Here is a 16177-nt window from a genome sequence, read left to right on the forward strand (position 1 = left end):
TGATAACGCTGCTACGCTAACTCTCCCAATGCTAGACCCAGCTGAAAAAAGCTTCTGGGGGGGTGTTTGGCTCGAGGTCATGGTGCAAAGGACTCTAGGGTAAATTACTCCGAACCATGACTTTAAGGATATAAGTAGCACCAAACTCACTTCTCGAGGGTATAGGTAGCACAATACTCAGTTCTTAAGGATATAAGTAGCAGCATACCTCTAAAATATGCACCTCCCTGGACTCCTCATTGATAATAACTACAGCTGGTGTATTGACCACCAGGTGTAAGAGAATGCTAGGATTACTACTGCAGTGGGGGAACATGGATGGTTTTACCTGAGAATGTTTGTACATTCTTACTGAGAGAGGGAAATGGTTTGATATGTCTTTCACTACGAGGTCTACTATTCTGTCATGACGTGCTATGTACATTCCTTTGTAGGCATGGCAGCCATTTAGGATGTGAGACAGAGTTTCAGTGATATGTTCTGAGTTGTGATGCAAGCAATGAGGGACCTGAGTTGTGGGAAACCAGATAGAGAGGTTGAGTCTGGTAGGGAGAACTGGTAATCTGGCTTTTACTGTGAATGTGAGAATGTCCTCATTGAGTGCAGTGTTCTTGAGGAATGAGTGAGAGACAGAGTGATCAGCAGAAGTAGGACATGCAAGTTTCCCCTGAAGTCTCAGTCCGGTCCAGTGTTGTTGTTGTTGATGTTGGTGTAAATCCATCAGAGTTTGCCGGGCACCTGCAGACACACACACACACACACACACACACACACACACACACACACACACACACACACACACACAGACACACTTTTTAAGAACTGAACTGTGAAGACCTGCAGTCTGAGACCTTTACATACAGACTGAGACCTTTACATACAGTCTGAGACCTTTACCTACAGTCTGAGACCTTTACCTACAGTCTGAGACCTTTACCTACAGTCTGAGACCTTTACATACAGTCTGAGACCTTTACATACAGTCTGAGACCTTTACATACAGTCTGAGACCTTTACATACAGTCTGAGACCTTTACATACAGTCTGAGACCTTTACCTACAGTCTGAGACCTTTACATACAGTCTGAGACCTTTACATACAGTCTGAGACCTTTACCTACAGTCTGAGACCTTTACATACAGTCTGAGACCTTTACATACAGTCTGAGACCTTTACCTACAGTCTGAGACCTTTACCTACAGTCTGAGACCTTTACATACAGTCTGAGACCTTTACCTACAGTCTGAGACCTTTACATACAGTCTGAGACCTTTACATACAGTCTGAGACCTTTACCTACAGTCTGAGACCTTTACCTACAGTCTGAGACCTTTACATACAGTCTGAGACCTTTACCTACAGTCTGAGACCTTTACATACAGTCTGAGACCTTTACATACAGTCTGAGACCTTTACCTACAGTCTGAGACCTTTACGTACAGTCTGAGACCTTTACATACAGTCTGAGACATTTACATACAGTCTGAGACCTTTATCTGCAGTCTGAGACCTTTACATACAGTCTGAGACCTTTACCTACAGTCTGAGACCTTTACATACAGTCTGAGACCTTTACCTACAGTCTGAGACCTTTACCTACAGTCTGAGACCTTTACCTACAGTCTGAGACCTTTACCTACAGTCTGAGACCTTTACATACAGTCTGAGACGTTTACATACAGTCTGAGACCTTTACATACAGTCTGAGACCTTTACCTACAGTCTGAGACCTTTACATACAGTCTGAGACCTTTACCTACAGTCTGAGACCTTTACCTACAGTCTGAGACTTTTACCTGCAGTCTGAGACCTTTACATACAGTCTGAGACCTTTACGTACAGTCTGAGACCTTTACATACAGTCTGAGACATTTACATACAGTCTGAGACCTTTATCTGCAGTCTGAGACCTTTACATACAGTCTGAGACCTTTACCTACAGTCTGAGACCTTTACCTGCAGTCTGAGACCTTTACATACAGTCTGAGACCTTTACATACAGTCTGAGACCTTTATCTACAGTCTGAGACCTTTACCTACAGTCTGAGACCTTTACATACAGTCTGAGACCTTTACCTACAGTCTGAGACCTTTACATACAGTCTGAGACCTTTACATACAGTCTGAGACCTTTATCTACAGTCTGAGACCTTTACCTACAGTCTGAGACCTTTACATACAGTCTGAGACCTTTACCTACAGTCTGAGACCTTTACATACAGTCTGAGACCTTTACCTGCAGTCTGAGTGGAGATATAATCTCTCCACATAGTCCTGGGTCAGGATTGGTGACAAAGTGCAGCCCTGGCGGAGGCCAACCCTCACCTGATACGAGTGCGACTTACTGCCGAGAACCTGGACGCAGCTCTAGCTTTGGTCAGAGATTGGATGGCCCTGAGAAGGGACCCCCTCACCCCATACTCCCGCAGCACCTCCCACAGTATCTCCAGGGGAACCTGGTCATACGCCTTCTCCAGATCCACAAAGCACATGTAGACTTTGTTCCGGTCGCTGCTCCTGTGGCAGACCACGCTACCCCCATCTATTTTAGATTTATTTTATATTTTTAGACTTTTTTTATCTGCGATGGACGTCAAGAAGTGCTGGTTGTTGCTGTTTTGCACATTCCTCCTGCAGTCTTTGGACAATCAAGGGTGTTATGCCGTGAGAGTTTGTTACTTGTTTGCTGTATTGAAAGGGATTGGAGCTGGCCTGGAACAATGGCGGAGTGGGGCACTGGCTACCGTGGTGGATTTTCAAGAATTTCCAAAAGAGATAATAAGACGGAAGAGAGGTAAATCTGGCGGAGTTTTAAAGAGACTTAAATCACGGAGATTTTGGCCCTACATTCCGTCTATGATCATGGGAAATGTGCAGTCGATTGGGAACAAAATGGACGAACTGAGAGCCAATGCCCTGTTTCTCCATGAATATAGATCAATAAGTTTGATGTTCTTACCGAAACTTGGATCAACAGAAATCACACTGATGAACTAGAGGCGGTGGATGGATTTAAAGCTCTTCGAGGGGACAGAACGGCAGATTCGGGGAAGAAAGGAGGCGGCGGACTTATGGTGTATGTAAATGAGGAATATTGTCACCCAAATAATATGTCCATTAAGACACATACTTGTACCTCAAACTCTGAAATAATGACTGTCAGTGTTCGCCCATATTATATCCCTCGTGAATTTTCACATGTGGTTGTGATGGCAGTTTATGTGCCACATAGAAATGTGTCTAAGGAGGCGGCCGAGGAGATACAAGCAGCAGTGTACAGGATCGAGTCTGCGTCGCCAGACGCGTTTGTCATGATAACTGGGGATTTTAACCATTGCTGCATTAAGACAAGTGGGTCACACTACTACCAACATGTCAAGTGTAACACAAGGGGGGAAACAGTCCTCGACCATTGTTACACTAAGGTTAAGGATGCGTATATATCCAGAAGTTTGCCAAGTTTGGGCAAGGCGGACCATAATCAGATTCTGCTCTGTCCCAAATATATCCCACTCGTAAAGAGGCACAAAAAGGAAACGATCATGGTGAAAAAGATGACAAAAGACGCGATGGAGAGACTGAAAGATTTGTTTGAAAATACAGACTGGGCGGTTTTTGAAAATAGTGCCAAGGATATAAATGAATTTACTGAATCTGTCTGTGCAATTTTGCAATGATATGGTTGTACAGGAAAAAAGGGTTATATATATGCAAATTGTAAACCATGGATGAATGCTGAAATTAAAAGGTTAATTAATGACGAAAGGAAATCCTTTGCTAGGGGAGACAAGAATACACTGAAAAAGATCCATAAAGAACTTAAAAGGGAAATAAATAAAGAGAAATATTGGTATAAATGCAAAATAGAAAATTATTTTAAAGAAAATTATATTAAGAAAGTCTGGGAAAGAATGCGGTTAATGAGTGGATATGCAGAGGAATGGGAAGGTAAATAGATCCCAGTTAAATGGCACAAGGGAATATGCTAATAATCTAAATCACTTCTATAATAAATTTGATGAAATAGACTTTTTCAATGAAAGACAAAGACTCAAGGATATGATTGGCAGCACAGAGGATGATAACTATAGCCTGCAAACAAACAATCAGGAGGTATATGGTATGTTTATGAGGCTGAAAGCTACCAAAGCAGCTGGTCCAGATGGACTATCTCCAAAAGTATTAAAAAGCTGTGCTTTTCAATTAGCAAGCATTTTTTCAAGTATCTTTAATTATAAACTGTGTTACCGGATTTATGGAAAGAATCTTGCATTATACCAATACCTAAAAAGAAAACTGTTGAGTGTATGAATGATCTAAGACAGTGGCGCTGACCTCCATAGCTATGAAGGTATGTGAGAGAATTGGGTGGAATAGTCTGAAGCCTCATGTATAGCATTATCTTGACCCCTGCCAATTAGCTTATCAGAAAGGGAGAGTGGCAGAGGATGCTATTGTCTGTAAATTGGACAGTGTCTATGCTCACCTGGATGCAGGGGGATGGTGTGTGAGAATTCTGTATTATGATTTTAGCTCAGCATTCAATACAATACAACCAGACATCATTGTAAATAAGCTTTTAATGATGAAGGTTCCAGGTGTATTTATTTCTATCATTCTAAATTTCTTAGAGAACAGGTCTCAATTTGTTAAGCTAAACTCAAGAGTTAAGTCAGACAAGATCATGACAAACAGGTTCACCTCAGGGAACTGTTTTATCACCCTTTCTTTTTAACATCTACACTGCAGACTACCGTCCACAGCAGGCAAGCTGTCAAGTTGTTAAATTTGCTGACAACAAAGCATTCATTGGGTTAATTGAAAATGATGACTATAGTCACTATCAAAACGAGATAAAAGCTTTTGTTGATTTTTGTGATACTCATTTCCTAGAACTCAATGTTAAGAAAACTAATGAATTAGTAATTGATTACAGGAGAAATAAGATGACACCTGAGGCAGTGGAAATTAAAGGGTCAGTAATAGAAAGAGTGAACACATACAAGTATTTGGGCATTGTTTTTAATGATAGGCTAACATGGTCAGATCATGTTGACTTACTGATGAAAAAATTAAGTCCACGGGTATACTGTATGAGGAAGTTGCAGTCCTTTAAGGTGAATACAGATGTGGTGAGAATGTTTTTATGTCAGTGGTATGTAGTGTTTGGAGCTACTGTGTGGTGGGTTGGGGGGGGAATGCTGGGATAACTGAGAAGGCCAGGATTGATAGAGTGACTAAAAGGGCTGGAAAAATGGTAGGAGAGTTAAATAGAGTGGATCAAGTATATGATGACCGTCTGGCAAAAATGACACAGAAAATAACGAGGGAACCGGGTCACCCTCTTCATGATAATCTGATTGGTAGAGTTATGGAACGTAGTGGTAGGCTAAGGCCTCCCGGGACACCAACTAAGTGGTATTCTCTCTCTTTTATACCTCAGGCTATCAGAAAGCACAACACACACTTTAAACGTACATTTTTATAAATTTTGTATTGTATTTATGTATTGTATTGTATTACATTGTATTTATTGTATTGTATGAGGCGGGTGTGAGCACTGTAATTTTTCCATTTTTATGGATGAAATAAACTTGACTTTGACTTTGACCTGATGGGCATACTGCCAGGCTCCCTCCAGGATCCTTGAGAGAGTGAAGAGCTGGTCCGTTGTTCCACAACCAGGACCGAATCCACATTGTTCCTCTTCAACCTGAGGTTTGACTATCGGCTGAACCCTCCTTTCCAGCACCTTGGAGTAGACTTTACCAGGGAGGCTGAGAAGTGGGGTACCCCTGATGGCTGCATATGCCCCCATTAATCATATCTTATTTATTAAAGATCAGAACAGCACTTTATTTGAAGGGGCACAAACATGATGAAGTAATGAAGACGTAATGTTTAGTTAATCATGATTACAACACTACAGTTCAGTTTCTTTAGCTTGCTACTTTACCTACAGATGTACCAACGAAGAAGACATGAACAGCATTAATACATCAGAAACTAGGATGATTGAAATACCTTAATTCATGCATTAAGGTATTGTTCCTGCATTAAGTCATAACCCTAACCCCCCAAACAATCCTTCTACATGACTGACAGTTCATCCACTAGAACATGAAGTCATGATAATGCATGATTTCATTGTTCCCTTATTATAACGTTATTATAAAGTGTTGCTGTGTCGTTAATTCATTATTATCCACTTCATTCTGACAGCTGTATTAAAATATGTTGATAGATTACATCAATAAGTTTTATATCTGCAGCTGTTTGGAGTCCGTTTCAATCAGACAGGCAGACAGGGTTTCATCTGATGGTAGTTTCAATCAAACAGACAGGCAGACAGACAGACAGGCATACAGACAGGCAGACAGGGTTTCATCTGATGGTAGTTTCAAACAGACAGACAGATAGACAGACAGACAGGCAGACAGGGTTTCATCTGATGGTAGTTTCAATCAAACAGACAGGCAGACAGACAGGCAGACAGACAGACAGGCATACAGACAGGCAGACAGGGTTTCATCTGATGGTAGTTTCAAACAGACAGACAGACGGACAGACAGGCAGACAGGGTTTCATCTGATGGTAGTTTCAAACAGACAGACGGACAGACAGGCAGACAGACGGGCAGACTGGGTTTCATCTGATGCTAGTTTCAATCAGACAGACAGGCAGACAGACTGACAGGGTTTCATCTGATGGTAGTTTCAAACAGACAGACAGACAGACAGGCAGACAGACAGGCAGACAGGGTTTCATTTGATGCTAGTTTAAATCAGACAGACAGGCAGACAGACAGACAGACAAACAGACAGGCATACAGACAGGCAGACTGGGTTTCATCTGATGCTAGTTTCAGTCAGACAGACAGGCAGACAGACAGGCAGACAGACAGACAGAGAGACAGACAGGCAGACAGGGTTTCATCTGATGGTAGTTTCAAACAGACAGACAGATAGACAGACAGACAGGCAGACAGGGTTTCATCTGATGGTAGTTTCAATCAAACAGACAGGCAGACAGACAGGCAGACAGACAGACAGGCATACAGACAGGCAGACAGGGTTTCATCTGATGGTAGTTTCAAACAGACAGACAGACGGACAGACAGGCAGACAGGGTTTCATCTGATGGTAGTTTCAAACAGACAGACGGACAGACAGGCAGACAGACGGGCAGACTGGGTTTCATCTGATGCTAGTTTCAATCAGACAGACAGGCAGACAGACTGACAGGGTTTCATCTGATGGTAGTTTCAAACAGACAGACAGACAGACAGGCATACAGACAGGCAGACAGGGTTTCATTTGATGCTAGTTTAAATCAGACAGACAGGCAGACAGACAGACAGACAAACAGACAGGCATACAGACAGGCAGACAGGGTTTCATTTGATGCTAGTTTAAATCAGACAGACAGGCAGACAGACAGGCAGATAGACAGACAGAGAGACAGACAGGCAGACAGGGTTTCATCTGATGGTAGTTTCAAACAGACAGACAGATAGACAGACAGACAGGCAGACAGGGTTTCATCTGATGGTAGTTTCAAACAGACAGACGGACAGACAGGCAGACAGACGGGCAGACTGGGTTTCATCTGATGCTAGTTTCAATCAGACAGACAGGCAGACAGACAGGCAGGCAGGCAGAAAGACAGACAGACAGACAGGGTTTCATCTGATGGTAGTTTCAAAGAGACAGACAGACAGACAGACAGACAGGCAGACAGACAGGCAGACAGGGTTTCATCTGATGCTAGATTAAATCAGACAGACAGGCAGACAGACAGACAGACAGACAAACAGACAGGCATACAGACAGGCAGACTGGGTTTCATCTGATGGTAGTTTCAATCAGACAGACAGGCAGACAGACAGGCAGGCAGACAGACAGACAGGCAGACAGGGTTTCATCTGATGGTAGTTTCAAACAGACAGAAAGACAGACAGACAGACAGACAGGCAGACAGGGTTTCATCTGATGGTAGTTTCAAACAGACAGACAGACAGGCAGACAGACAGGCAGACAGGGTTTCATCTGATGCTAGTTTAAATCAGACAGACAGACAGACAGACAGACAGACAGACAGACAGACAGAAAGACAGGCAGACAGACAGACAGCAGTCAGGGTTTCATCTGATGCTTTTTCACTTTTAGTTTCAGATGTTTTCAATCAGGCAGATTTCAAAATAAAACATGTCAAACTGTGGGAGAAATTGTAGTTTCAAAGTAAAAGTCTTTCAGTAGTTGGAGATCAGCTGTGTGGAAAGTTTAGGGGTTTTACACTGCGATAAAGACACACACGGACACACACACACACACACACACACACACACACACACACACACACACACACACACACACACACACACACACACACACACACACACAGACCCACACACACACACACACACACAGACACACACACACACACACACACACACACACACATGTATATTGTTTCAGTTTGAACAAATGTAAGCAGTATTTTCAAAATACCATGACCTTTTTCAGCTACAATATTATCTTAGAAGAATATATTTCATGATTTAGAAGTGTGCAAAAATTTGTATGAAAACAGGACCTTACACATTGTGAGGAAGTGTTTTGGTCACTTTAGGTATATTGTTTAAAGTCTTAGGTATTTAACAAGTGTAGAATAATATATTGTGTAAGAATAGAAAATCATCGGCTCCAGTGTTTGGTACGGTTAAATTGTCTTAAAAAATGTTTCTCTTATTGTTTTGGGATCAGAAGTTGGCAGTAATGCCTCTGGTGAAAACTAACGGCATGTGAATACAGATGTGTGGCATCTGTGGAATGTGCATCGGTGTGTATTTCACTTATTTTAGATACTTTTCAAACAATAATTCATTTTCTCATAGGATTTATTTAAAAGAAAACTATTTGAGGTTTCTGTGCTAACATGGAGTTTAAACACCGACGGACATGAAGCATTTATCTTTAAGATGAAACTCAACAGATGTTTGTCATTAAAGCTGTGGAGCTGCAGTTTCAAAATAAAAGTCTTTCAATAGTTGAATAGCAGTTCAGCTGTGTAGACAGAAAGAAGTTTAGATCCTGGCAGAAGTTATCTCAGGACACTATACAGATTCAGTAGGTCTAGACCACACTCTGTCATTTACTGAGACACAACAACTCCCCCCAAGAGCAAGCATTTGGTGCAGTAGCAGTGAGAATAACTCTCTCTAAGAGACGGAAACCTCAGACAGAACCAGGCTCTTGGTGGGCGGCTGAGAGGGAGGCAGAAAGCCAAACATGTCCGTGTCCTGTAGCATCAGCTGGTTCTTTCACCAGAAAACACTTCTGACCTCACTCAACAAGCTGCTTTCTAACAGGAATAATCTTAGTGTAGTGTGACTTTCACACACATTTATTCTTCTTTCTGTAGGAGTCATAAGGCTAAACATATGGTGAAAGCCTGCCCTCTTGTGGACTGACAACATCATTACATGATTATTAAAGAAATGAATGAATTAACTAGAATAATCTTTATTTTCTACTTCAGGGGTTTTCAAATTGGGTGAATGTGAGCCTCCCCTTAGAGTAGGTAAGGACAGCCAAGCCCCCCCTTCCCCAAAATCCCATCCGCCTGCCCTAACCCACACACGCCTCTGCAGTAAATTCCATTTTTTGTGTGTTTGATGAGTTTCAATAACTGATAACCTGTAAATATTGTTGTTATATTGTATTTGAAGACATTTTATTGTATATATAAGTTTTTAAAATGTGCATTCATAAATGATTCTTTGCAACAGCAATCATTTCTAACTTCATGCAGGCCTAATCGTTATTTTAAAATCATTCATCATAAAATCAGTGAGCCTATCCACAAGTCAACAAAACATGCTTAACATATGTTATGATGGGGGGGGGGTCTGGGGGTCCACCCCCCGAAAATTTTGATTTTGATTTTTGATTTCCTGCATTCTGGTGAATTTGTATGAACCTGTTTCTACATTTTTCTGAATCAATATGCTGGAAATATCTTTATGTAAAGGGAAACATAGATTACAATCCAAATATAAAACCATAATGGAATATATTGCAGTAAGACTCTCAGGCATTCTGTATTGCTTTCATCTATTTATTCTCCTTTAGATTGACTTTTCTAATTATATCTGAGTCAGCACACATGTAGCCTATAGGCATCATTTACTACCTCAATTATACATTATTTATTTTAATTTATTAATAAATCCCTGGACTATAAATTTCAGATGTTTGAGCAAGATTTCTGTGCCCAAAACATTGTGCACATTCAAAATATAACTCATCCCATCTGTGTTCTCTGAGATTTGTTGGAGTTGTGATATTTTGTGAAAAATAAAGTAATAATAGGCTATTACAAGAATAAAGTCACTTTATTTCAGAAAATAATCCACCTGCACCATAGCCTGCTGTGCATTACGTGATATCTCTGCTGATACGGTAGATCTCAGACCTCCTGACAGACTCAGAGCCCTGTCTGGTTCTCTGAATGAGACAAAATTTAGGGAAGAGGCTGAATGCTGCTCTACATCCGAGGTGGAAATCTGAAACTACGGCAGAAATACACGGAGCTCAAACGCAACACATGTCCACAGCAGAGCTCGTCCTTTATAAACCTGAAGCTGCCCAGCTTTTTACAGCGAGAGTGGACACTAAGAGATGTCCGGTTTCATATCTGTCAGTCAACTTTTCAAAATACATTCGGAGCTGAAGCCCCGGCAAAATCAGCTGACACCGTGTCTGTCAGTGGGAACAGTGAGGCCCCCGGGCTTTTGATGAGCAGAGGTGTTCGATGCGGGGCTGCACTGCAGAGAGAAATAAACGCAAGTGGTCCTCCACCTGCAGCCTTGATCTGTATAAAATTGAAAATTGAATTGTATCTGTTTTTAATCAGGGTCAGTGTGGAAGACCCACACTCATACAAGAAGGTGGAGGTGCTGTCATTTGCTAGCACCTCCTTGCAGACCACACACTGCGGCAGAGGTGCAGCCTGGGACCCCCACCAGGTGAAACCTAACTTTAACTCAGGATCATATTTCCTACGGTTTTTGCTGGGTCCTTTCCAGCAGCAGCAGCAGCAGCATGAGAACATATTTTAAAATTAATCTATTTGTAGACTTGTAGTTTGTGACCCTGAAAGACCCCCAGTCTGTAAAATCTTTTGGTCTGAGACCAAACACTCAGAGACATTACAGTTTTTTACAATCACTTTGGCACTCATTTCAGAACGTTGATGTCATTTTTCAAAACTCTAGACACAAAACTCACAACCAATGATCAAAATGCACATTTTTCAAAACTCTAACACTTGTTTCAATTGCTTGGATACAACACACATAAACCTAAGATCATTTGTTCATTTAACAAAGATCAGCTGTTCAATATAACACAACTTAACATCAAAGTCCTACTATTTCAAAAAGCAATTCACACATTACATTTCAGATGATGGTCTATTCATTCCATTACAATCATCTAACTACTCAAAATGATAAGTAACTGTAGTGTTACTCTTACAGTAATGCATAGTTGTATGGAAGCAGACAAACAATATTCCATGTTTAGATCACGAAAGTTGCAAGATAACAAGATTCATTGTCACCAATTAGCGTGGAGCATGAACAAATTAGACTACATTATCTATGGATGTAATATTTCATCATCATTCTTTACTGTAATGTACTACTGTTTATCAGACACTGTTTCTATGGTCCCATGTACCAACTTTAAGACTATTTACTGTATTGACAGTACTGCACTGCATGGATGCAGGCCCTTGGAATTGCTGGTCCAATTCTGCAACTTGTTACTGATGATTGAGAAATATAATTTAGATATACTTTATGTATATATATATACTGTATGTGTGTGTGTATATATATACTGCTCAGTGGCCAGCAGATCAGACTGGGGTTGTACTGGGCAGCTTCCAGGTATGAATGTGGAAGTGTGTGAATGTGACAGGTTGTCGTTGCAAATCCACTTACCTGGATAAATAAAGGTTATGTATGCCGTTTTTCCATTACATGGTACCTGCTCGACTCGCCTCGACTCTACTCGCCTCAACTCTACTCGGCGCACAGTGCGTCCCTTTTCCATTGCGGATTTTAGTATCGCCTCAGCGTAGTTGGTCGTCATAGCGACTGCCGTGGGCGTGGCTTGGTAGCGTTGCATTTCCCCCGACTCATTACCTGGTTCTCCTTCTCAGTAAACAACATGAAATCAACAGGATAGTTAACTTTTCCTGCTCCAGATTTCCCACCTTGGTCAGAAAGAACAGGGGAGACACTTTATTTCTCTCACTATATGACTCTAGAGTCACGACTCACTGCGGAGCTAATCACCATCACTCTCTCACTTCTCCCTCGCTCACCAGCTCCCCACACACACACACACACACACACACACGGCGACTCGACACACACCCCAGCGCACAAGTATAACCATCAGGCCACTTGTATGCTACGGAGAAAGCTCTGCGCGGAGCCTCTGGCAGCAAAAAAACACCGCTGGCTAAACTATTTAAAAATGCCGTCTCTCGCTAGCAATGCAGTGATCAGCGACGCTTCTTTCCGACCAATCAGCAGCCTGCAGGGTTTCACGTCACCTTCTCGGCTCGCCTCAGCTCGCTTGGAACCTCGACTGAGGAGGTACTAAAAAAAAGTACCTGTTAGCAGGTACCAGGGACTTTTTTTCGTAATGGAAAACCAAAAAAGGTGAGTAGAGTCGAGGCGAGGCGAGTAGGTACCATGTAATGGAAAAGCGCCATATATATACTTGTCTGCCTTTTGCTATGTTTTGTATTGTGCTATGGACCATTTTTTTTGTATGTCCTGAATAAAGAATATGACGATGATGATACAGACATATATATATATATATATATATATATATATATATATATATATATATACCACATTGGTCTGTAGTATTCTCTCTACTACTGCAGTACTTTTACAGTGAAACTATGGGTAGCTTGTGTGTGGGTGATCTAAAGTAATGTTTCAATGGTATTTCACAATAAATTTGTTTTTTGAACCAGTGATTGTGCAAGTGCAATATTTTTTTAAAGATATGAATGCACAATGCAATGTTTTGAACATTGGACAGCCTGTGTTACAAGTGATGACCCTTTTGAGTTAGTTAGTCTAGAGTTTTGAAAAATGACATCAAAGTTCTGAAATTAGTATCAAAGTGATTGTAAAAAACTGTATGAAAGATGTCTTCAGATGTGCGATGGTGTCACCTTTATAACTAACCCTAACTCAAGTATTCATGAATCATATCTTCACCAGACACTCTAAACTCTAATGGACCATGAAGTCTGTCTGATGCTGTTTGTTTGCAAGCAGCAGCACCTTCAATGTATTCCACCATCTCATTGTGACTGAAACCTGTGTGTCTGTGTGTGTGTCTGTGTGTGTGTCTGTGTGTGTGTGCGTGTGTGTGTGTGTGTCTCTGTGTGTCTGTGTGTGTGTGTGTGTGTGTGTGTGTGTGTGTGTGTGTGTGTGTGTGCGTGTGAGTGTGTGTGTGTCTGTGTGTATGTGTGTGTGTGTAAACAGGAACTGGTGTGCATTTGTGGTGACGAAGACGGTGAGCTGCATGGTCGAGGACGGAGTGGAAGCGTACGTGAAGCCTGATTATCATCCCTGCAGTTGGGGGAGTGGCCAGTGCAACAGGGTGGTTCTGTGAGTACACACACACACACACACACACACACACACACACACACACACACACACACACACACACACACACACACACACACACACACACACACACACAGAGAAACACACACAACACACACACACACACACACACAAATACACAAACACACACACACAGACAGACACAGACAGACAGACAGACACACACACACATATACACACACATGGACAGACACACACACACACACACACACACACACACACACACACACACACACACATACACACACACACACACACACACACACACACACACACACACACACACACACAGACACACACAAACACACACACACACACACACACACTCACACACACAGACCAACAGACACAGACACACACAGACACACAGACACACACACACACACACACACAGACAGACACACAGACACACACACACAAACAAATAAACACACACAAACACACACACACAGACAGACACAGACAGACAGACACACACACACACATATACACACACACGGACAGACACACATATACACACAATGTCAACACAAACATTTTGGAAAGCTTTAGTTTCTGACTGAAGGTGTTTAATCAGATTTCTGTTGAACTTTCTCATATTGTTCCAATCCAACCTGTATTTGTCTCCCAGTCATTATCGGTCCCTTGTGTCTCGGCAGCTACCAGACCTACACGAGGCCTACACACACACACACACACACACAGACACACAGACACACACACACACTGTATCTGTCTCTCAGTCATTATCTGTCTCTCGTGTCTCGGCAGCTACCGGACCTACACGAGGCCGCGATACAAGGTCGCCTACAAAATGCTCACGGAGATGGAGTGGAAGTGTTGCCATGGTTACAGCGGAGAGGACTGTAATGACGGTCCAATCGGAGGAGCGGGAACGCAGATTTCCACCACCAGACCTCAACCCAGACCGGGACATGGAGGGACAAACTACGGACAGGGAGGAGGGACAAACTACGGACAGGGAGGAGGGACAAACTACGGACAGGGAGGAGGGACAAACTACGGACAGGGAGGAGGGACAAACTACGGACAGGGAGGAGGGACAAACTACGGACAGGGAGGTGAGTGAAAAACGCAGTGTGCCGGTTGTGAAAAGTTGAGCCTGAGTCAACATTTGGAGAAACACAGCACTGTGTCCCCCTGCGGGGGCCAGTCATGTACCAGAGATCTGACCTGTCAGTGTTTTGAGGCTGCGGGGGCCAGTCATGTACTTGAGATCAGAGTTGTGGGGGTGTTTTGAGGTGGTGTGAGAGTCCTGTGCAGGAAACAGGAAACATCACTGCCTCTATTGCTGCGACAAGAAAGTTTTTGAATGATATCCTGTCCTATTTATTTGACCCTTTTGAACAAAAATCTCTAGAAAGATTCCTTATTTCCAAAAGAAAGGATATATGATGTGCCTGACTGTGGCTGAGCCTGAAACATAAAACCTGTGAGGACTGCTGTTCCTCAGTTGTAGTTACTAAGATATATAGTTTATATAGTTATATAGTTATTTTACAGGAGCAGGTACCTACACTATGTGGCACAAGTTCTCCCAGTTACACCAACATGAAAATCGTTTTTAATCTTTTTTGGGTGGAACACACCTTCACATGAGACAATAGATCCAGTCAGGAAACCAGCCATGATTATGTAGGGAACAGAGTTCTACATTAAACCTGAAACAGTAAGTTCATTTAAAACACTGACCACTGAGCTATCCTGTTGTTTGTCTTCATTGTCTTCTGATCAGACTTTAGTACCAAACATACAGGACATCTCAATCTATACCACAGAAACAGGAAGTAATCTGTGAGCTGTGCTATGCTAGAATTACTCTACTCATGTTTCAGATGCAGGGCCTGAAGTTAACTTTTTTGACCTCAGTGACTTTTTATCATCCATTTTTTTTTGCCTCATGTAGGATTTTATTCTAAAATGTGACCGATGACCGGTCTGGCCCTAAAAAGGCCAGACTTAATCTGACTCCAATTCTATGGTAACTGAATAGTGTTCGTTTACTGGTAGATCAGAGAAATAGACTCAAGATTCAAAATAAGACTCCAGATTCGTCCAGTTAAAGTTAATAACAAGCTTTAGTGAATGATATTGCCAAATACAATAAACTTGTGCACAAGGATCAGATTACTTCAAGACAAAATAGCCTATCGCTACAACCTAGCAAACGGACAGAGTTTCCCCCAGCATCTGATGCCAGCTAACCCAGAACCCTCACTTTTTATTCATTCTCTCTGCTTCATCCGCGGCACTGTTATCAGTCCAGATCTTCTGGCTGCAGCCAGCTAACGATATGTAACACACCGTATGACATGACCCTGAGTTCTCGCATTCTCAGCTCAACAGAGACAAGTCGCTATTGTTGGGTCCGAACACCTGTATGTTTTAATCTCCTACAAACTAAGGAGTTTCCTGAGAACCAG

General features: G+C 42.1%; 1 protein-coding gene across 1 annotated transcript in view; it reads left to right on the forward strand.

The window, feature by feature from the left end:
* emilin1b (elastin microfibril interfacer 1b) overlaps window positions 1-16177 on the forward strand; it is a 39037-nt gene that overhangs the window by 11079 nt on the left and 11781 nt on the right. Inside the window, exons 2-3 of the mRNA XM_028575301.1 lie at window positions 13587-13712; window positions 14505-14654. Coding sequence (XP_028431102.1) covers window positions 13587-13712; window positions 14505-14654 — 276 coding nt within the window. The remainder of the gene's footprint in view (window positions 1-13586; window positions 13713-14504; window positions 14655-16177) is intronic.

The sequence above is a fragment of the Perca flavescens genome, chromosome 1, assembly GCF_004354835.1.
Source record: "Perca flavescens isolate YP-PL-M2 chromosome 1, PFLA_1.0, whole genome shotgun sequence".
Taxonomy (NCBI): Eukaryota; Metazoa; Chordata; class Actinopteri; order Perciformes; family Percidae; genus Perca; species Perca flavescens.